The sequence below is a fragment of the Ornithorhynchus anatinus genome, chromosome 16 (genome assembly GCF_004115215.2).
Source record: "Ornithorhynchus anatinus isolate Pmale09 chromosome 16, mOrnAna1.pri.v4, whole genome shotgun sequence".
Taxonomy (NCBI): Eukaryota; Metazoa; Chordata; class Mammalia; order Monotremata; family Ornithorhynchidae; genus Ornithorhynchus; species Ornithorhynchus anatinus.
Genome location: NC_041743.1, coordinates 42,952,787 through 42,975,094, shown reverse-complemented (window position 1 = coordinate 42,975,094; position 22,308 = coordinate 42,952,787). Strand labels below are relative to the sequence as shown.

The 22,308-nt window shown below is 47.8% G+C and overlaps 1 protein-coding gene across 5 annotated transcripts; it reads left to right on the top strand.

The window, feature by feature from the left end:
- Positions 1 to 9,221: 9,221 nt before the first annotated feature.
- SRSF10 (serine and arginine rich splicing factor 10) lies at positions 9,222 to 15,297 on the top strand. Of its 5 annotated transcripts, none has more exons than XM_029080931.2 (6): positions 9,222 to 9,403; positions 11,726 to 11,830; positions 13,614 to 13,717; positions 14,324 to 14,486; positions 14,637 to 14,687; positions 14,816 to 15,297. In XM_029080931.2, the coding sequence occupies exons 1-6, from the start codon at positions 9,333 to 9,335 to the stop codon at positions 15,111 to 15,113; spliced, it is 792 nt and encodes a 263-aa protein (XP_028936764.1). In that variant the 5' UTR covers positions 9,222 to 9,332; the 3' UTR covers positions 15,114 to 15,297. The 5 variants fall into 5 exon arrangements, with proteins under 5 accessions (XP_028936764.1, XP_028936763.1, XP_028936766.1 ...); XM_029080930.2 differs by having other exon boundaries at positions 14,634 to 14,687; XM_029080933.2 differs by having other exon boundaries at positions 9,255 to 9,397.
- The last annotated feature ends 7,011 nt before the right edge of the window (positions 15,298 to 22,308 follow it).

Here is a 22,308-nt window from a genome sequence, read left to right as displayed (position 1 = left end):
CCATTGCTCCAGCGGGGAAGCTCCGAGCAGCTGCCACTGGGGGGAGGGTGGAACAATCCAGACCCCCCCCCCACTCCTCTGTTGGAACAACCCACTTTCCGCCGTGGGCCGTCGAGCCCAACCTGGAGGTGGGGGGTGTTTTTTGGCTGGCGGTGAGGCTTCCTGCCAACGAGCGTGGTGTGATTTAATGTGTTGGTTAAATCCTGCGTGCATGAGTCCGACGAGGGTGATGGGGGGATCTCCAAGTGGGCAGCGCTTCTGCTGGGAGAGTGGAACAATCCGCTCCTCCCCCGCGTCTTCTCACAGTTGGAACAACCCATAGTCCCTTTCACCATGGAGATGGGGCATTTTCTATTCATTCATTCATTCAGTGGTATTTATTGAGCGCTTACTGTGTGCAGAGCACTGGACTAAGCGCTTGGAATGGACAATTGGGCAACACATAGAGACCATCCAGGTCCAACAACGGGCTCCCAGTCTAAAGGGGGGAGACAGCAAAACAAGTAGTCTGGCATCAATGTCATCAAGATAATAATGTTGGTATTTGTTAAGCGCTTACTAGGTGCAGAGCACTGTTCTAGGCGCTGGGGGAGATACAGGGTCATCAGCTTGTCCCACGTGAGGCTCACAGTTAATCCCCATTTGACAGATGAGGTAAGTGAGGCACAGAGAAGTGAAGCGACTTGCCCACAGTCACACAGCTGACAAGTGGCAGAGCGGGGATTCGAACCCATGACCTCTGACTCCCAAGCCCGGGCTTCTTCCTCTGAATGGATTCATAGATATAAGCACATCATTAACAAAATAATAGTAATAAATGCTATATACAAATATGCACAGTGCTGAGGGGAAGGGGGAAGAGCAGAGGGTGGGAGGAGGAGCAGAGGGAAAAAGGGAGGGTTCAGTCTGGGAAGGCCTCCTGGAGGAGGTGAGCTTTGTAGCGGGCAGTGGGGGTTTAAGCGGGTTTTCTTGACAACAAGTGTGTTATTATTTAATGTGTTTATTAAACCCCGTTTGCCAAAGCAGGTGGAGATCTGTGGAGCATGATCTTTTAGGGCCTCCTGCATCTAATCAGTTCACGTCTAAAAGTCGAAGCCCCGCAGAGCTAGGGAGAAAAAAAATGAAAAGCCCCTTTGTGAAAGTCTTCCAATAATAATAATGATGATGGTATTTGTTAAGCGCTTACTCTATGCTGAGCACTGTTCTCAGCACTGGGGTAGATACAGGGTCATCAGATTGTCCCCCGTGGGGCTTACATTTTTTAATCCCCATTTTTACAGATGAGGTAACTGAGGCCCAGAGAAGTGAAGTGACTTGCCCAAGGTCACACAACAGACAAGTGGCAGAGCTGGGTTGAGAACCCACGACCTCTGACTCCTAAGCCTGTGCTCTTTCCAGTAAGCCACGCTGCTTCTCTAAACCTTCAGGCAAAATGGCTTGACGGTTGAATCCAAATGTGGATATTTAAAATGCATTTTTTGTCTAAGAAAACAAGATCTGGAAGCCCAGAGAAATTACAGTGAGGCAGTGTGGTCAATGGGGTACAACACAGAGAAGCAGTGTGGCCTAGTGGATAGATCCCGGGTCTGGGAGTCAGGAGGACCTGGGTTCTAGTTCTGGCTTTGCCACATATCTGCTGTGTGACCCTAGGCAAGTCTCTGTGCCGCAGTTACCTCATCTGTAATAAAATGGGATTAAAACTGTGAGCCCCATGTGGGACAGGGACTGTGTCCAACCTGATTTGCTTGTTTCCACCCTGTCGCTTAGAACAGTGCCTGGCACATAGTAAGCACTTAACAAAATACCATTATTATTATTATTACTATTAACATGGCTCTTGAAGTCTAATAATAATAATGATGGTATTTGTTAAGCACTGTGTCCCAAGCACTGTTCTAAGCCCCGGGGTAAATACGAAGTAATCAGGGTGTCCCACGTGGGGCTCACAGTCTTCATCCCCATTTTACAGATGAGGTAACTGAGGCCCAAAGAAGTTAAGTGACTTGTCCAAAATCATACAGTCGATAAATGACAAAGCCAGGATTAGAACCCACGACCTCTGACTCCCAAGCCCAGGCTCTTTCCACTAAGACACCCTGCTTCTCTTAGAGACCCAAGTTCTGATTCCAGCTCAGCCCCACCTCTGTTGGGTCAACGAGACAAGTGTCTTAATTCCTCTGGCCTCGGTTTCCTCATATGTAAACTTGGGATCCTGAGGTTTGCCTCCCACCTCTGTACTGGGGTTGAGGTGAAGATAAAAATGCATCTCTTCTGGGGAAGATTTGGAGAATTCAAATTCAAGGAATTGAAGGAATGGGAAAGAGAAAATTTCTGCAAGTCCTCTGGGAAAGAGTTAGGAAGAGCCAGGAAAGGGATGGGGATTCTCCACCGCCAAAGACCTCTGAGAAGCAGCATGGCCCAGTGGAAAGATCCCAGGCCCGGGAGTCAGAGGACATGGGTTCTAATATCTGCTCCACCACTTGCCTGTTGTATGATCTTGGGCAAGTCATTTAACTTCTCTGTGCCTCAGTTCCCTCATCTGTAAAATGAGAATTGAGACTGTGAGCCCCATGTGGGACAGGGACTGTGTCCAACACAATTAGCTTTTATCTACCCCCGTGCTTAGAACAGTGCCTGGAACGTAATAAGTGCTTAACAAATACCACTATTATGATTATTATTATTAGCCTGGGGCCTGGCTGCAGCCCAAGTAGTTATTTACATTCAGTCTCTCTGCTCCGCTTCTCCGCTCCTGGAAATGGACTCGGCTTTCCTCCTCATTTCCTACACTGGATTTTCCCAGTCGGCTTTGAGGGAGAAGCCCCGGCCCCATCACTGGCAGCAGGGCAGGACCATCTTCATTTAATCCAGTGCCGCAAAACCGAGCCCAAAAGGCCTCCCCGACACGGCACCATCCCACTCACTGCCCCCGCACGTGGCCCGGCATCAGCCACAACAACTTGTGGAAGAGCGTTTGAACTCCGCCGTCCTCGAGACCTCACTCGACCGAGCACCCCGGGAAACCCGGCTCCAAGGCCGCGGCCGACCCTTCGCTAACGGGTCAGCGCCGCCCCGCTGTCATTTTTGAGGAGGGCATCTTTGCGAGAAGCCGTGGCGTGGCCACGTTTGAGGAGCACCAGGTGGCCGCCATCTTAGGAAGATCCCAAAGGCAGCCGCCGTAATTGGAAAGCCCAGTGCAGTGACCATCTCTGGAAGGTCTAATGCTGGCCCTGTCCACCCACCCTTCCTTTCTCCCTCACAGAGGTAAGCCAGCCTACCAGGAAATCACCCTGGATACTGGGTGATGAGCGACCGGGAGAAATTAGTCTTGGGAATTCAAATGCAGCTGGAGGGATTTTGTTTAGACTTCAGGTGCCGCGAAGGGGATTTTAGATAAACTTTAATTACAGCAGGAGGGATTTCAGTTAGACCCAGGGAAGAGGTAATAATAATGTTAATGTTGGTATTTGTTAAGCGCTTACTATGTGCAGAGCACTGTTCTAAGCGCTGGGGTAGACACAGGGGAATCAGGTTGTCCCACGTGGGGCTCACAGTTCTAATCCCCATTTTACAGATGAGGGAACTGAGGCACAGAGAAGTGAAGTGACTTGCCCACAGTCACACAGCCGACAAGTGGCAGAGCTGGGATTCGAACCCATGACCTCTGACTCCAAAGCCCGGGCTCTTTCCACTGAGCCATGCTGCTTCTCTAATGGGGAAGCACTAGAAGGTCGTGCTTGAAGGATGTGGTAGAGAGAGGTAGAGGTAGACAGATATCTGCCTGGAAATGGTTTAATTTCTGTCCTGCCCGGCCACAGGGGAATGGACAAGATGACCTCTGGAGGAGCCCTCTCAGGTCTTTGATGCTTTGAATTCTAAGGCCTTTTTCTCATCTTAAGGGGCCAGAGCCCAGAGCCAAGACCCCAGTTCCTGATTAAGGAAGATAAACTCTCCTCTGATGATGAAGCACTTCACCATATACTAAGCACCGGGGTAGATCCAAGATGATCAGATGGAACCCGGTCCCTGTCTCAAATCATCCAAGAGGGAGGGAGGAGAGGTGTTGCACCCCCATTTTACAGATGAAGAAAGTAGGGCACAAAGAATTACAGGGCCGGGTTCAAATCCCAGCTCTGCTAATTGCTGCTGGGTGACCTTGGTTTTGAGGCATTTAACAGTTTCCTACTGTAAAATGGGGATTTGATACCTGGTTTCCCTCCTAGTTAGACCTCGAACCCCACGTAGGCTAGGTACCCTGTCCAACCTGATTAATGCATGGCTACCCCAGCGCTTAGAACAGTGCTTGACACATAGTAAGCGCTTAATACATGTCATTATTATTTCACCATTCGCTTCACAGAGAGAAATAGGGATTAAGACTGCGAGCCCTGTGTGGGACAGGGATTGTGTCTTGAATCTACCCCAGCGCTTAGAACAGTGCCTGGCATATAGTAAGCACTTAACAAATGCCACAATCATCATGTCTTCGAAAGATAGATCATCGGGTGCTCGTTTAATAAATAAAGCCCGATCCCGCCTTTAGAAAAGGAAACACGATTACTGCCTCGGAGACAGACCGACGACCATTTCTACCTCTCCTCAGCTGGTTTCCTTCCCACATTGCTTCTGGCCACTGGTTTCGGGGGCCCAGGCAGCCTTTCAAAGGCTCCGGGGAATGAATCGAGTCTCTTCATACCCTGCACACAAAAAAGCTCATTCACCTCTGCACAGAGACAAAGCCGGAGAAATTTCAGCCTCCAAGGCAATAGCCCTGCTGGAAGTTATAGGTCGGGAAGGAGAGGTTCGGAATGAAATTGCCATAGCAACCTGGCTCCCGGCCAGGCAGTGCGGATGCTATGAAATACATAAATAAAGCCAACGGAATGCAAGGCTCCAGACTCGGGAATCGGCATTTAAGAAGCCCGTCTCCGGCCCGTCTCACCGACCAGCTGGGTGGGCTGTCGTTGGGCCTCGCGGTGGCATACAATAAGGGTTCAGTCGATCAGTCGCTGGTATTTATTGAGCGCTTAACGGGTGCAGAGCCCTGTATTAAGCACTTGAGAGTGTCCGATTCACGCTTCAGACTGTGAACCCTCTGTGGGAGCAGGGCCTTGTCCAACTTGATTAGCTTTTGTCTACCCCAGTGCTTAGGACAGTGCCTGGCACTTAGTAAGCGCTTAATAAATACCATTAAAAAAACCCAGAGTTGAGAGACAGACATTTGAGTGTGAGCCCCTTGTGGGACCGGGAGTGCATCCATCCTGATTTACTTGTATCTCTCCCAGCTCTTAGAACAGGGCTTGGCACATTATAGCAAGTACCTTAATTATGAAAGTAGATAAGGGAGAGAGGAAATAGTGGAGAATATTTTGACTCAGTGGCTGGGCCGTAGTAGATCAGAGCGGTAAGGTAGGAGGGATAGAGCTGACTGAATGGTTTAAAGCCAATGGAAAGGAGTTCCTCTTTGCTGCAGAGGTGGATGGGTTAACACTGAAAGTTCTCGAGGAGTGGGGAGACGTGAACCGAATGTATTTTTAGAAAAATGGTCCAGGCAGCAAAGCGAAGTATGAACCGGAGTGGGTAGAGGCGCGAGGCCGGGAAGTCAGTGAGGAGTCAGTTGTTGTCAAGGCGGGACAGGATAAGTGCTTGGATCGGCATAGCAGCAGTTTGGATGGAGAGGAAGGGGGGACTTTAGCAATGTAGTCAAGGTCCGAAATGAACGGATCTGGGGACAGATCAAATATGCGGGTTGAACGAGAGAGATGAGTCGAGGATAACGGCGAGGTTACGGGCTTGTGAGACGGGAGGATGGTGGTGCTGTCTACAGTTATGGGAAAGTCATGGGGGGACATGGTTTGGGCGGGAAGATGAAGCGTTCTGTTTCGGACGTGTTAAGTTTGGGGTGTCAGCAGGGCATCCAAGTAGAGACATCCTGGCCTACAGTAAGTGCTTAATAAATACTATAATTGTCATGATCACTTGAAGCTGAATCTCCCCAATACTACTCTCTGCACTCTCCCTCTCCCATAGGCAGACAACTCTCAACCCAGCCTGTATTTCCTTGGAAAGAAAATGCTGAAGACAATCATGCTCTAATCAAATGCTAAGCGCATAAGAGTATCATTATCAAAGTCAAAAGTAACCTTCTAACTATCCTTCTCCTGCCAGACCGATGCACAAGTCAGCCAGGTGCAGCTTATAGAAAGACACTGCTTCAAATTGACTTTGGAAAGAAGGATATTGCAAAACTGGAGACATAATATGCCACTTAAGAGCGTATCTTATGCTGTCGAGAAGTCTCTGACCCTTAGCGACACCATGGATACAGCTCTCCCAGAACGCCCCGCCTCCATCTGCAGTTGTTCTGGTATGGGATCCGTAGAGTTTTCTTGGTAAAAATATGGAAGCAGTTTACAATTTCCTCCTTCTGCACAGTAAACTTGAGTCTCTGCCCTCGACTCTCTCCCGTGCCACCGCTGCCCAGCACAGGTGAGTTTTATCTTGTAGCCGATGGCCTTCCATTTGTTAGCCACTGGCCAAGTCAGGAATGGAATGGATAGGCCTCTGCTTGACTCTCCCTTTCATAATCGAGACCGGTAGAGGACTGGAAACTCTCCAGGTGCGACCTTGGGAGGGGCCCCCAACAGGGCCAGACCCCAGAGACTGGATTCTAATAATAATAATAATGGTATTTGTTAAGTGTTTACTATGTGCAGAGCACTGTTCTAAGCGCTGGGGGAGATACCAGGTAATCAGGTTGTCCCCGTGGAGCTCACAGTCTTCATCCCCATTTTACAGATGAGGGAACTGAGGCACAGGGAAGTGAAGTGACGTCCAAAGTCACACAACTGATAAATGGCGGGGCCAGGATTAGAACCCGTGCCCTCTGACTCCCAAGTCCGGGCTCTCTCCACTAAGCCACTAGAGAAGCAGCGTGGCTCAGTGGAAAGAGCCCAGGCTTGGAAGTCAAAGGTCATGGGTTCAAATCCCAGCTCCTCCACTTGGCAGCTGTGTGACCGTAGGCAAGTCACTTCACTTCTCTGTTGCCTCAGTTACCTCATCTGTAAAATGGGGATGAAGACTGTGAGCCTCATGTGGGACAACCTGATTACCCTGTATCTCCCCCAGCGCTTAGAACACTGCTCTGCACATAGTAAATACTTAACAAATACCAACGTCATCATTATTATTATTATTATTATTAAGCCATGCTTCTTCTCTAGGCCATGCTTTAACCTGTTTTTACACCCAGGCCTGTGAGCCTAAGCCTCCTTCCTAGCCCAGAGGAGTCCGCTGTGGCTAAAAAAATCATGCTAATGACTTCTAAATACATAGATGTTCATTCATTCATTCAATAGTATTTATTGAGCGCTTACTATGTGCAGAGCACTGTACTAAGCGCTTGGGATGAACAAGTCGGCAACAGATAGAGACGGTCCCTGCCGTTTGACGGGCTTACGGTCTAATCGGGGGAGACGGACAGACGAGAACGATGGCACTAAATAGCGTCGAGGGGAAGAACATCTCGTAAAAACCGATGGCAACTAAATAGAATCGAGGCGATGTACAATTCATTAACAAAATAAATAGGGTAACGAAAATATATACAGTTGAGCGGACAAGTACGGTGCCGTGGGGATGGGAAGGGAGAGGTGGAGGAGCAGAGGGAAAAGGGGAAAATGAGGCTTTAGCTGCGGAGAGGTAAAGGGGGGACGGCAGAGGGAGTAGAGGGGGAAGAGGAGCTCAGTCTGGGAACGCCTCTCGGAGGAGGTGATTTTTAAGTAAGGTTTTGAAGAGGGAAAGAGAATCGGTTTGGCGGAAGTGAGGAGGGAGGGCGTTCCGGGACCGCGGGAGGACGTGACCCGGGGGTCGACGGCGGGATGGGCGAGACCGAGGGACGGTGAGGAGGTGGGCGGCAGAGGAGCGGAGCGTGCGGGGTGGGCGGTAGAAAGAGAGAAGGGAGGAGAGGTGGGAAGGGGCAAGGTGACAGAGAGCCTCGAAGCCTAGAGTGAGGAGTTTTTGTTTGGAGCGGAGGTCGATAGGCAACCACTGGAGTTGTTTAAGAAGGGGAGTGACATGCCCAGATCGTTTCTGCAGGAAGATGAGCCGGGCAGCGGAGTGAAGAATAGACCGGAGCGGGGCGAGAGAGGAGGAAGGGAGGTCAGAGAGAAGGCTGTGTACTGGAAGCGACATTCGGTGAGTAATAATAATATCACAGCTGACAAGTGGCAGAGTGGGGATTAGAACCCCTGACGTCTGACTTCTAAGCCCGGGCTCTTAATGAAACTTAGGGAGGAATTCATTCATTCATTCAATAGTATTTATTGAGCACGTACTATGTGCAGAACACTGTATTAAGCGCTTGGAATGTACAATTCGGTAACAGATAGGGATCATCCCTGCCCATGGACGGGCTTACAGTCTAATCGGGGGAGACTGACGGACAAAAACAAGGCAACTTAATCGCGATAAATGGAATCAAGGGGATGGACACCTCGTTAACAAAAGAATAATAATAATGTTGGTATTTGTTAAGCGCTTCCTAGGTGCAGAGCACTGTTCTAAGCGCTGGGGGAGGTACAGGGTCATCAGGTCGTCCCTCGTGAGGCTCCCAGCCTTCATCCCCATTTTGCAGATGAGGTCACTGAGGCCCCGAGAAGTGAAGTGACCTGCCCACAGTCACCCAGCTGCCAAGGGGCAGAGGGGGAATTCGAACCCATGACCTCTGACTCCCCAGCCCGGGCTCTTGCCACTGAGCCCCGCTGCTTCTCTAAAATAAATAAGGTATGTGTACTGGAAACGAGGTTAGGGGGGGTTTTGAGCATGGTCGGTGAGCCTGACTGGCAGAGCTCCCGGGGCCTTGGTCTGGGACTGAAACGTGGGGCCCTGGAGGCCCCAGTCATGGAAACCCTCACTCCCGCGGGGCCTTGATGGCCTCGGGGCCGAAAAGGCGGGAAAAAAAGGGCGGGAATCCGGGAGGGTGCGCGAGACGGATGAATGAGCGCCGGGGCGCGCGCCCTCCGCAACGGCCCTGCCGCCACCGCCCTGCCTCGTGCGCGCGCGCGCGCCCTTTCTCTTTCCCCCTCATCTTCGCTCTCCCCCCCCCTCCCCGCCCGTCCTGTTCTCGCGAGACAAGGGCCGTTGCCCGGAGCGGCGGGGGGTAAAGTCTCGCGAGAGGAAGGAGGGGGGGGGGCCGCCGTGGGAGGGGGGGCGGTGTGCGTGCGTTGCGTCCGTGCGTGCGAAGCGGCAGGAGCCCGGTCGGTCCGCTCTGCCCGTTACGGCCCCCCCCTCGGCCGGTCCCGCCCGCCCGCCCGCCCGTCGTCGCCACCACCATGTCCCGCTACCTGCGCCCTCCCAACACGTCCTTGTTCGTGAGGAATGTGGCCGACGACACCAGGTGTGTGTAAGTGGCGGCCCCGGGGACCGAGCGGGAGGAGGGAGGCGGCGGGGAAGGGGCGGAACATGGCGCAGGCTTCGCCTCCCCAGCTAGGCCGCGGCTCCCTGGCTCCGGTGCTCCCCATCCTGCATCCCTCCTCCTCCTTCCCATCCCCATGCCATCCTCCCTCCCTCCTCCTCCTCCTGCTGCTCCTCCTCCAGCACATGCAGCCGCAGTCCCTGAAAATAATCCGCAGCCTCATGGATGGCGAGCTCCCCCTTTCCCCCCGGGGACGCCCCCATTTCGACTTCCCCATCTCGCCCGAGGACTTTAAAATAACGGGAAGGAGGACGAAGCCCTGCCCGCCCTTTTTCTTTTTTGTCCCATCGCGTCCCCCCCCCCATCCTTCGGAAAATGGAAATAATCCCTTTAACTGAGCGCCCTCTCTCTCTTAAATCCCTTTTAATTGCAATAATCTTATATACTGAGCGCTCTCTTGAATCCCTTCCTTCTTAAATGCGTTTATTCTGTGTCCCCCCCCTTTTTTTCCCCGAAATTTGATTAGATCAGGAAAAAAACCGGCAGGGCATTTGAGAAAAAAAAACAACCGATCCCAAAAGATAAAATTAAATCGGGCTCCGGTGTTAAAATGCGTGACTTTAATTGTTCGGAGAGGGAGCTGAAAGGTCGGCCCGTCCTATTTATGGAGCGCTTATTAGTTTTGTTGTCTGTCTCCTCCTTTTAGATTGCGAGCCCATTGTTGGGCAGGGATTGTCTCTGTTGCCGAATTGTACATTCTAACGCTTAGTACAGTGCTGTGCACATAGCAGTGCACATACGAAGCGCTCAATAAATATAAATGAATGGTACATTCTAAGCGCCTAGTACGGTGCTCTGCACAGAGTAAGCGCTCAGTAAATACGTTTGAATGAATTGTTCATTGCGGGCGCTTAGTACAGTGCTCTGCACAGAGTAAGCTTTCAATCAATACGTTTGAATGAATGAATTGTCCATTCCAAGCGCTTAGAACAGTGCTCTGCACATAGTAAGCGCTCAGTAAATACGTTTGAATGAATTGTCCATTCCGGGCGCTTAGTACAGTGCTCTGCACATATTGAGCTCTCAATAAATACATTTGAATGAATTGTCCATTCCAAGCGCTTAGTACAGTGCTCTGCACAAAGCGGTCAATAAATACGATTGAATGAATGAATACTAAGCGCTGGCAAGTTACAATATAACAATAGCCAGGCACATTCCCTGCCCACAACGAGCTTTATAGTCTAGAGGGGGAGGCAGACATTAAAGAAATTACTGATGTGGACATAAGTTCCGTGGGGCCGGGAGCGGGGAAGAATGTTCAATTTAATACATCTCCATAGGAGTCTTTTGACGGTGGGATTCGTTAGTGCCCTGGTGACTACAAAGAGGAAAGGAAGCAGTCGTAATTTTTCTTTAAGGTCAATCCCCCCCCCACACACACACACACACACCCTCATTCATCTCCTTTTTTGGGAAAATACCCTGTGAGCCACGCTATTGTGTTCATTAGTGGCCGGGTCCCTCGATGCAAGTAGAGGAGTTTCAGTATTTGAGGTAGCGGCTTTTATTCCAAAGCCTCTTGCAGCTGAATTAGGTTTTCATCAGTGATGTTCAGAGTGTTCCTGAGAGAAATGCAGTGGTAATGATGCTGAAGTCCCTTTTCAGCCCTGGTTAAACAGCCTTAGAAGTCAGTATTTTGTGAATGACGATATCAACCCCAGACCTTCGTGGCAATTAGGGAAGATATTTTTATTTTTATGGTAGGGGTGGAGATATCAAGTGGGAAAAGAGCAGAGCGAGGTTTCCGGGTCTGTGTGATTTACTCCCCGGCGTGAATGAAGTTCATTTTCAGCGGTGGTACCGCTCACTGCTTAGTAAACACAGTGGAATGCAAAGCAGCCAACCTCCTCCGAACAGTATCCATCTTAACCTGGAAATTTCCATATTCTCAATGCCAGGGACTTGAGCCCTCCATTTCCAAACCGACCGGAATTCTGACAAAGGCCTTTTTTTTTTTTCTTTCTCCCCGCCAAATGACCCCATGACATCATTCCTCAGCACCTCTTCCTTTTTCCCAAAGTTTCATCCAAAAATCTGCCGGGGAAAAAGAGAGCACGGGTCATTTTAGCGCCGTAGGTGACCCCGGGCCCATAGACGATGCCGGCTCTCTGCGCTGTGTGCCTGCTTTTGTCCTGGAGAGGTGGACCGCCGGTCCACAGTGGCGTGTTTGAGTGTGTTCGGAAGGGGTGGCGGACGTGACCCGTGGTGGAACACTTAGAAAGTCGCTGTCGCTCTCTGCTATTTCAGGTCTGAAGACCTGCGTCGTGAATTTGGTCGTTACGGCCCCATAGTCGACGTGTACGTTCCGCTTGATTTCTACACACGTCGTCCAAGAGGATTTGCTTACGTTCAATATCCTTTCTTCAGATGGCTGAGTAGTGAGGGGTGTTGAAGTTTGAAATTCAAGTTTATGTAAGAGGTAACATCTAAATAAAAAGCAAGTTTTTTTTTTTTTCCTATTGTCTCTGCTAAGTGTAATCTGACAGTTTTCTAAAAAAAATTTAACTCTTCACTCGCAAATTGCTGTTGCTATTTATTTTTTAAGCATTTAATCCAAAAACCAGTAGAAGTTGGAGCGATCCATTGATGAATTGCTAAAAATCCCGATTGAACAGTCACTGTTATTTGACTTAAAGTGTTAGTTATCGCTGACTCGGTGATTGTTCCCGCATTTTTTTTTTAAGACGTATAATTCGACTAAGTTAACTGTGTTCTTGTACTTGGCAAAAATGTGGTTGGTGTTCTTGTTGTTAAGTAACTTGAATCACTTGATCAAAGACATTGTTTAAAAATGAGGTGAACTTTCTTCAATATTGTCCCCTAATTTGCTGTCCTCTGTTGTTGCCTCAGAGAATGTAAAGCTGTACAGTTATGGCGACCCCAAAGAGAAAGCATGAAAGAACCTTTAGAGTAGAGTTCAACAATTAAGGCAAGTAGACAAGCCAAAGACCTCTTAAGGATCAGGCTTGAAGAGAAGGGAGAGTTTGGGAAAAGAAAAATAAAGAAAAGCTGGAAGAAGGACAAGCCATAATGGGAGACAAAGCTTCGTTTTATCTACAAAAGGGGGAAAGAGGTTGTTTTTCAAAGTAAAAGATAAAGCCATCTGTCATATTTGGCCAAGCATCTCATGACAAGTCCTTCTGACAAGCACTTAAAGAGTTAAAGGTCAAGATGAAGTTGAATGATGGCCAAGATTAAAGGAGTCATACCTGATGTATCCTACAGAACAACTCTGCCGTTTTGTTTTCTGTGTAAGCAGTTAACTCGCAAACTATTCCAGGTTGGTCTAATGACAAAACCTGTACCTTTTCTCTGGGGCGGGGGGTGGGGGGGGTCGGTTGGGGGCGGGGGCGGTGTGATATTGTGATTGTGGTCTTGTATGAATTGCGTTATTTTTTTCCTCTCAGCCTGTCGAGATATGTGTACCTGACACATGCAGCAAAATTCAGTTAAATACTAGACCAAAAAGGAATGGGAACTAGAGGGATTTTTAGATTGTTCCCGGGGATCCGTTAACAAGGCTATTCCGATATTGCAAGTCTTCATGTCATCTGACCTCTAACTTTCTCAAACATGGTAAAAATGTTAAAGAAACAAAAGTTAATCACGTTTCAGTTTGTGCTTTCTGCTTTGGCAGGGTATGGTCTGTTGGGCTTAATACGTACTGGCATCGGCCTCTTTTAATTTGCAATTAAGGGGGTGGAAAAACCAAGTTTTCTAATTTTGATTTAATGAATTCATTGAGGGGGCTATTAACGAATAGAGAATGATCTTTTCTTTTTCCACCGCACATGCCTAAACAATTCCAGTTTCCCTCGTAATTCTCCCCAGTTCCGATAGGGCATATGGGGCTTAAGCCAGGGGGTAGCTGCGCTTTGTTTCAGTGATGGCTTTTCTTCATTTGTGTGTGTGGGTGTGTGGGTGTAGATTTATGAAACTGTCATCCCCCGACCCTTCCCCCACCCTTCTCCCCCCCCCCCCCCAAAAAAAATTAGCAGGATTGTTAGACGAATTCAGTCTTCCGAGAACATGACGATTACTTGGGTCTCTGGATTGTTTCCCCCCTCGTTTATCAAACTCTTCCCCCACAATGTCCAAGTCTGCACCACTTTCCAAGCCCCTTAACATTTAGCATGTTTGAAGATGTTCGGGATGCCGAGGATGCCCTCCACAATTTGGACCGGAAGTGGATCTGTGGTCGCCAAATTGAAATCCAGTTTGCCCAGGGGGATCGAAAAAGTAAGTGGCGACTGGGGCCCCCGATTCACTGCTCTCTGGGAGGGGGGCGCGCCGGGGGGGGGGGCGAATCTTGAAACAACCCATCTCTCGGACCTTGGTCTCACCCCTCTGGGGCGAGTCTAATTTGTTACCTACTGGGAGACACCTACTAATTGTCCTGCCTAAAATATTAGGAAAAGACATGTCTTGACCTGTAAAAGTGTCCGTCAGTGCTATCAACGGTACACTACTCGAGGTGGTGGAGCCGGAATTTCGAAATCGGGGTTGTCTTCTTCCCGAAAGTTAGAAAGTAACTGCCTACTCGTTGGTTGTTAGAGTAAATAACTGGACGGTATTGGACCAGTAAGTAACTTTTCAGTAATACGTGGGCAGAGGGAGTGGTGTCGAATGAAATGGGCAGATTATAGATAACTGCCGTCCCTATGGGTGGGAGGAGAACAACATCTCTCCATAAATCCAGGGCAAAGGTTTTCTTTCCAGCAAGGGAATGACTATTGGGGGCGAACGTCACCTTCACGCTTAGCCTTTTTGGGCGAGGGAAGGGGGCCCGTGAGCGGTGAGTGAAAAACGACGTCCGGGTCATTCGCTCGTTCTTTCTCCCCTCAGCCCCAAATCAAATGAAAGCGAAGGAGGGCAGGAATGTGTACAGCTCTTCCCGCTACGATGACTATGATCGATACAGGCGCTCTAGAAGCCGCAGTTACGAAAGGAGGCGATCTCGGAGTCGTTCTTTCGATTACAACTACAGACGGTCTTACAGCCCTAGAAAGTAAGTGGGGTCTGGGAGGCCGCCCCTTCGTCCCGGGGTGGAGGGGACGACGTTTACCGTCTGGCTGTCGGTTGTCCGTCCCGCCCGTTCGCCGATCCGTGCGCCCGCGCCGTCTAAGTATCTGTCCCCGTTTCATCTACCCCCCAGCAGTAGACCTACGGGAAGACCTCGCCGGAGCCGAAGCCATTCAGACAACGATAGGTAAACTGCCCCCGAGAGACGTCATTTTCCGCCCCCCACGCTCCCCCACGCCCTTTCCCAAAGACACCCATCATCCCACTGAGCGGACTCATCCTGCTTCTCAAATCTCATCTCTCTATTTCCGTTAGGTTCAAACACCGCAATCGGTCTTTTTCGAGGTCAAAATCCAATTCAAGATCACGGTCCAAGTCCCAACCCAAGAAAGAAATGAAGGCTAAATCGCGTTCTAGGTCCGCGTCGCACACCAAAACTAGAGGCGCCTCCAAACCCGATTCTAAACCACACTATAAGTCCGGCTCAAGATACGAGAAGGATTCGAGGAAAAAAGACCCGGCTAGGTCCAAATCCCAGTCAAGATCACAGTCTCGATCTAGGTCAAAATCCAGGTCACGGTCTTGGACTAGTCCCAAGTCCAGTGGCCACTAGTGACCACAGTGTAACCATGATGTTAGGGGGCATGTATCGTTCATTTACACACAGTTCAGTTTACTTAAATTATCAGGAATATGATGTTGCCGCAGTGCTAAAAGAGAATTTTTTTTTTCTTTTTGTCAGTTTTCCCTGTAGCAGGCAATGGTTACGATTAAAATAATGTGCTGTTGAGAAGCCACTCTTAAGAGTCCAGTTTGTTAAATGTCTTGGGCAGCTACCCGGATTGGATTGTGGTGTCTCTCTATATTTTTGTAAAGAAACCCATTCTTTTTACGTTGGAGGTATCGTGGGGGGGGGTGGGGGGGAGGGGGCTGTCGGTAGGCCCTAATTTGCGAGTTTTAACCAATAAAACATCATGTCCGCGGAGCAAATGGCCTGAAAACCGGTTGGATCATTGGGTAGGCCTAACAATCTAACTCATTCATCATGGTAATGTGTTTTTAAAAAAACAAACCAACAACAACAACAAAAAAAAAAGTGATCACTGGCCATAGTGCAACAGAGACTGCTGGGAATTATTCAGATTTTAGACAGTCGTCCATCTCCGTCGTCCACCTAAGACTGTTGGTCGGCGGAGCGATGCGGGGTTGAGGGCTTCTCGCTGACCTCCCTGTCTGGAGAGGTGGCCCTCCCCCACCCCCGGAGGAGTTAGGTCCGGGATTGAATTTTCAGTGAGATTGAGAGGTCTTTGAATTCAAGCAGCGGCTTCGCTGGCTCTTTTTGGCCTGGTTTCTCTGAAGATGAGCAAAGGAAAAGGAAAACGCGTTGGAGAACAATTAAATTTGTGGACGTCTCACTAGAGCAGCAGGAATCGTTTTAGGAAGAGATGTGTGCCGTCGTGGTAGCTGTTCTAAATGTGAGAGAGCTGTTAACCATAATATTGCTTAGTTTCCTTACTGCTCTTAGCAAGTAAACTGTTTGGAGGTAGATTCTGTTTGTGAGTGTGCGTGTGTGTATGTGGGTGGGTGTATGTACATATATATATATATATACAATGTAAAGACTAAAATTTTGATGCCGATGACTTTATTGGCAAGTGCATTTGTATCAAATTGTGGCCGTCTCTTCCCAAGAGAGGCTTACTCCTCACACCTCATCGTTTATTTTGACGAGCGGGATTAACCGGTAATGCCCCTGTGACTGGGCTCTACTTGGACATTGCATTTCCAGCAGTTTGGAACAATTGTCTCTGGCAGATAGAAGCAAATGGTCTATCTTGGGGTATCCGTTGGCTCCTAGAGATAGCGTCTGACTAAATAAATGTGAAAATGGTACAGCGCCATTATGTAATCTCTCCCAAGTATTTCTCTGGGAGGAGAGTTGTTTTTCCACTGGAAATAACGTCTGGCCTTGTCTGCTTCTCAATCCTCATTTCAATACAAAAGCCAGCTTTCAACACCTTGGGTTGCTTGCTAAATATAGACTAGTGTGTAGGGTTGGTGGGGCGGGGGCGCGGTGGGGTGGGGGGTCGGGGAGGGGGGAAGAATAGCTTTCTTTTAGAGAATTACTTTATTCCATTCTGGGTTTTAGTAATCTTGGTGTAAGGCCTGTGAGGAAACACAGAGACGGTTTTTAAATATTGTTTGTGGAACATGTGTAAGGGGTTGATTCTAGAACCTTTGTATATTTGATAGTATTTTTAACTTTAATTTCTTTACTGTTAGCAGTTAATGTTCATGTCCTGCTATGCAATCATTTATATGCACGTTTATTTCATTTTGTAGACTTTCCTGGATGTATAGTTCAAAAGGCGACGAAAAGTCTATTTAAACCTGTAGCGGTAGTTTGCGGTTCCAGTAGAGAGGAAAGTTGTGAGGTTAAACTTTGTATTTTCTTTCTTATAGAAGCTTCTAAAAAGGTATTTTTATATGTTCTTTTTAACAAATATTGTGTACGACCTTTAAGACATCGATGTTTTGATCAAAAAAAAAAAAGACCCAGCTTATTTTCTGCTTGCTGTAAATTGAGCAAACATGCTATAATAAAAAGAAAATGAAATGATGATCAATTGGCCTTATTACCACTTTGAAACGTGATTCTGGAACGGTGCTGAGAGGAGTCGTGTAGCCCACTTGCGGAACAAGAATCGATTCAGTTGGAATAGGGAAACGCGGCCTGGCACCACTGGTTTTCATTTTGCCCGTGAAAGTCGAAGTACCCCCTTACCAGCACAGTGTTGTTAAAATCCACCGTACCTTTTAGCGTCAGTTGTTCACCAAGTTCCTTTTGTCTTGTTGGTGTAAATTTTGGAATAGTTAACTAGCTGAAACGCAAGGGGTAGTCTGAAGATGCGGGCAGATTAACTGAAGTCCAAAAACACAAACTACAAACTTGTTAACCGACCCTTCAGCGGTCCTCAAAGCATTTGTTGTTTTTTTAACGGTGGGCTTGAGAAGTTCCTCTGGCGCACCTGGTTTTTTCTCGTCTCCCTCCCTGAAGGAAGGCCCCCATAGATCTTATTTGGTTTTGATGGCCCGCTGCTGAGACCGTTACGTTGCAGACGAACATTGCGAAGCGGGAGCATTAGAGGGCAGAGAGACGAGCGCGGGGAAAGCCAAAAAGAATTCCTCCGACCTCCCCCCAAAGCTCCCTGAGTTTGTCCCAGATCTTCGGCCTCTGGGTGGTGATTGATAAATGTGGGCACAGGAACCTTTAAAAGCCTGTGGCGTCCTTCCTGCAGCGTGGCTCAGTGGACAGAGCAAAGGCTTGGGAGTCTGAGGTCATGGGTTTGAATGCCGACTCTGCCATTTGTCAGCTGTGTGACTGTGGGCAAGTCACTTCACTTCTCTGGGCCTCAGTTCTCTCATCTGTAAAATGGGGATTAAGACTGAGCTTCATGTGGACCAACCTGATGATCCTGTATCTCCCCCAGCGCTTAGAACAGCACATAGTAAGCACTTAACAAATACCAACCTTATTATTATTACATTATTATACTGGAGAAATACCAGCTTTCCCCACTGTGGATCGGGGTGGACTTGGGGCAAGATCAGATTTTCGATTACCACAGAAAGGACCCTCCCCTTCCACAGATCTCAGTCAAGACTGCATTGTCAATAGACACAACTCTCGGTTGGAGAACCAGGGCATCCCTCCTAAACCAGCCTTGCAGATGGGGTGAATTCACAAAAGTCTCGGTCTGGAAAAGCGACTTACCCTTACCGTCCAATAATGCATCAGTAGTAATATTATCGGGCTACAGTGCACTGAATTAAAGCACTTAGAAAGGATGAAGCTAACAAGTAAACACCTGACTTGCCCTCAGTAGCTTACATTCTAATAGGGAGGCCGGGTAGCATCACGAGCTCCAATTAATAGAGATTGCCTTAGGTTACATTTAAAAAAAGCTAAAATTGAACTCCAATTCCAGCCCTTACCAAGATTGAGTTTTAGATTATGTCCTCATTGCTCTCGGGCCTTAAACCAGTGAGTCTAAGTTGCACAGTTAATAAGTGTAAAGTATTCCATCCCATCAATCAATCAGTGGTATTTATTGACGGTTTACTGTGTGCACAGTGCTGTATTAAGCTCTTGGTCATTATTAAGCATTGGGCAATTCTATTCCCTTAACTAAAGTTTAAAAAAAAAAAACTGGATGTTAGTAAAATGGTGGTCAGACTAGATTTTTTTTCTAGTGAAAACTGTGTCAGGGAAAGAGCACAGGCCTGGGAGTCAAAGGACCTGGGTTCTAATCCCAGCTCTGCCAGGTATCTGCTGTGTGTGACCTTGGGCAAGTTACTTCTTTGCACCTCAGTTCCCTCATCTGCAAAATGGGGGTTCGATACCTATTCTCCCTCCTACTGAGAGTATGAGCCCCATATGAGACCTGATTATCTTGTGTCTACGTACGTACTTGGTACGGTGCTTAGAACAGTGCTTGGCACGTAGCGCTGAACAAATGCCATCATTATTATTACAGCGCTTGCCAAATAGCACTTAAATATCACCACCATTATTATTAATAGGGTTTCTTCATCACTTCAAGGGCTTCATCATCCCTTTAGGAGTTATGTAGAAGCAGCATAGCCTAGTGGAAAGAGCACCGGCCGGGGAGACAGGACCTGGGTTCTAATTCTGAATCCGCCACTTGTCTTCGGTGTGATCTTGGACAGGTTGCTTAACTTCTCTGTGCCTCAGATACCTCATCTGCAAAATGGGGATTAAGACTGTGACCCCCAAGGGGACCTGATTATCTTGTGCCTACCCCAGTGCTTGGCACATAGCAAGCGCTTAACAAATAACAGCATTACAGTAGGCTCTAGCCTTTGCCGTGAATCAATCAGTAGTCATATTTGAGTGCTTACTGCGTGCAGAGAGCACTGTACTGAGCGCTTGGGAGAGGACAGTGTAAGAGACACATTCCCTGCCCCCGGAGTTTGAAGGAGCTCAATGCTTTCGCAAACTAAACCTGTGAAGGATTCTGTGAATTTACAACAGCCCTTGGATAAATCCGTGGACCTACGCGTTCTCTATGAATGTCCGAGCAAATCTGAATTTTTCGAGAGTGCATGGTGGAGTGCTTTGAGAACTATTACTGTTACTGTTTGGGGTTTGACTGTTTCGGCTGATTTAATAGTTCCTCCATCGAAGAGCATGACGGAAGTGACCTTAGAGATTTCCAGTGGGGAATAGTTGTCACAGGTGTATTTCTTGAGCATGCTGTTGTGTGCAGAATACTGTGATAAACACTTGGGAAAGCACAATAGAATTATACCTGCCGTCAGGGAGTTGAGAGTAGAGTGGGAGTTAGGTAGGTAGAGGAATCCTCGCACTTAGGTACAAGAGATATCCAAATGGAAGTTTCTGGTGAAATAACTTGGAGGTACTCAAACCTTCCAGTTAAAACTCGAGTTCACTTGAATATAATGATCCTGTGAAGTAATAATCATAATAATGTTGGTATTTGTTAAGCGCTTACTATGTGCCAGGCACTGGGGGAGATACAAGGTCATCAGGTTGTCCCACGTAGGGCTCACAGTCTTCATTCCCATTTTACATATGAGGGAACTGAGGCCCAGAGCAGTGAAGTGACTTGCCCAGGGTCACCCAGCTGACAAGCCAGAATTCGAACCCATGACCCCTGACTCCCAAGCCCGGGCTCTTTCCACTGAGCCACGCTGCTTCACATAAGGATGTTATTGTTTTCTTGAAACTTCCGATCTTATTGCCTACTGATGTATCCTTTCCGGGAAACATCCAATGCCCGATGAATCAATCATTTACTGAGCGCTTACCAGGCTGCTTGTTTTGCTGCTTCCTCTAACTGTAAATTCATTCATTCGGTAGTATTTATTGAGCGCTTACTATGTGCAGAGCACTGTACTAAGCGCTCGCCTCCCCCACTAGATTGCAAGTTTCCTGGGGGCAGGAATTCTGTCTGCTAACTCTGGTATTGTGCTCTCCCAAGTGACTTAGGCTCTGCATGGAATAAGCACTCAATAAATACCACTGATTGATTCATTCATTTTGAAGTGTAGTGAGCATGCTGGTCTACTTCAATCTTCAGTACTTTTTTATGGTCTATTTAAAAATCTATTTTATATAGATTATAGAGACCACAGTAAATTTTTCTGTTAAAATTAGAAAACCCAAGTCTCCTCCCCCTCTGATTTCTCTCCCATTTCTAGTTCCACCACCCCCTGAAAAATAAGATAAAATGAATAACGTAAAGCAAGTTTTGAGAGATTGAATTCTAGGACTCTGCCCCAGAGATGTTACTTCTTGGAAGCAGGATGGCCTAGTGGATAGAGCCAAGAAGGACGTGAGTTCTAAGCCTAACGTCCACTTTTCTGCTGTGACCTTGGGTGAGTTAATTTCTGTGTCTGTTCCCTCCCCTGTAAAATGGAGATTGACTGTGAGCCCAGGTGGGACAGAGACTGTGTCCAACCTAATTAGCATGTATCTACCCCCAAGCTCAGTACAGTGTCTGGCAAATTGCACCTAATAACCCCCCCCCAAAAAAAATTGGTTACAGTGCGATATATATATATGGAGCACAGTGACTGCAGATTGTCATTCTCAGTGGGAGAGCCGCATCAGCCCCAAATTAGGACCAAAGGAAAAAAAAAAAAGTGATCATATAGCTATTCACATCACTAGCCTTCATGCTTTTGTTTTTACCCTTATTTCTGTTCATTTCTAGAAAGCAAGTGAAAAGCAGTATTTGGATTTTTAAAGACCTAAAGTTTTCAAATGTGTTATATAGGCTCAGCTGGGGTCGGCACTACACGAAGACATTTCAGACCCATCCTTTCTGTTTTCCAGTAAGGAGTATCTAAAGCTCCACCACACGGGCAGCCATTCCAGTGAAAGGTGATGCTATTTTCATACCATTCAAAATGTCAGCAGTGTCGAGGCTAAGGAGAATTGAATTTTAAAATGTTGGTTTTAAAAACAAGGGCATCTTGAATTTCTGGGTCTGTATCCATCGATGGTACTTCCCGAAAGCTTACTGTGTGCAGAGCACTGTACTAAACTCTTGGGAGAGTACAAATACAACAGAGTTAACAGACACGTTCCCCGCCCACAATTAGCTTCCTTTTACCAAAATGTCATCTTAGAGAAAACTGGGAAAATCCACTGTTTTTTTCTCTTGGTATTCCTGCCCCTCCTAAGATCCTTAAAATACTCTCCCGCTGCAGACTGAACATTCCTCATTTTAAAAGCCATTAAAAAAACTCAGGATTTTCCCACTGTTACTAAAACGGTAAATACAAATTGCTTCAGTGATATTTGAGCACTTACCGTGTGCAGAGCACTGTACTAAGCGTTTGGGAGAAGACAACGCGGTTGACGTTCCCCACCTACAATGAGCTTACAGCCTAGAGAGAGACGGTCGTTAATATAAATGAAATATAAATTACGTACCCAAGTGCCGTGGGGTTGAGGATGGGGTAAATACCAAGTGCCCAAAGGTCACAGATCCAAGCGGGGGCTGGGGAAAAGGGGGCTGGGTCAGGGCTTTTGAATTTCTGCCTAAAAATCCATCTTTAGGGTCGGGGTTCAGGTAGGTGGAATGACTCATTCATAAATGGTCTAGCTTGGTTGGCACTAAGCGTTGAGTTTGAATTGTTTTGGATATTGTCTGCAGCGAATGGTTAGGATGTGATTCTTGTCCTCTGGAATGATAGGTAGGTGGTGTTCTTACCATACAGGGAGCAGCTCAGTTGTGACGACTGGGGAGGGCGGA

Coding starts and splice junctions, on each gene's coding strand:
- SRSF10 (XM_029080930.2), top strand. CDS start 9,333: ATGTCCCGCTACCTGCGCCCTCCCAACACGTCCTTGTTCGTGAGGAAT. Junction 11,831..13,613: donor AGAGGATTTGCTTACGTTCA/ATATCCTTTCTT, acceptor AACATTTAGCAT/GTTTGAAGATGTTCGGGATG. Junction 14,487..14,633: donor CGGTCTTACAGCCCTAGAAA/GTAAGTGGGGTC, acceptor TCTACCCCCCAG/CAGTAGACCTACGGGAAGAC.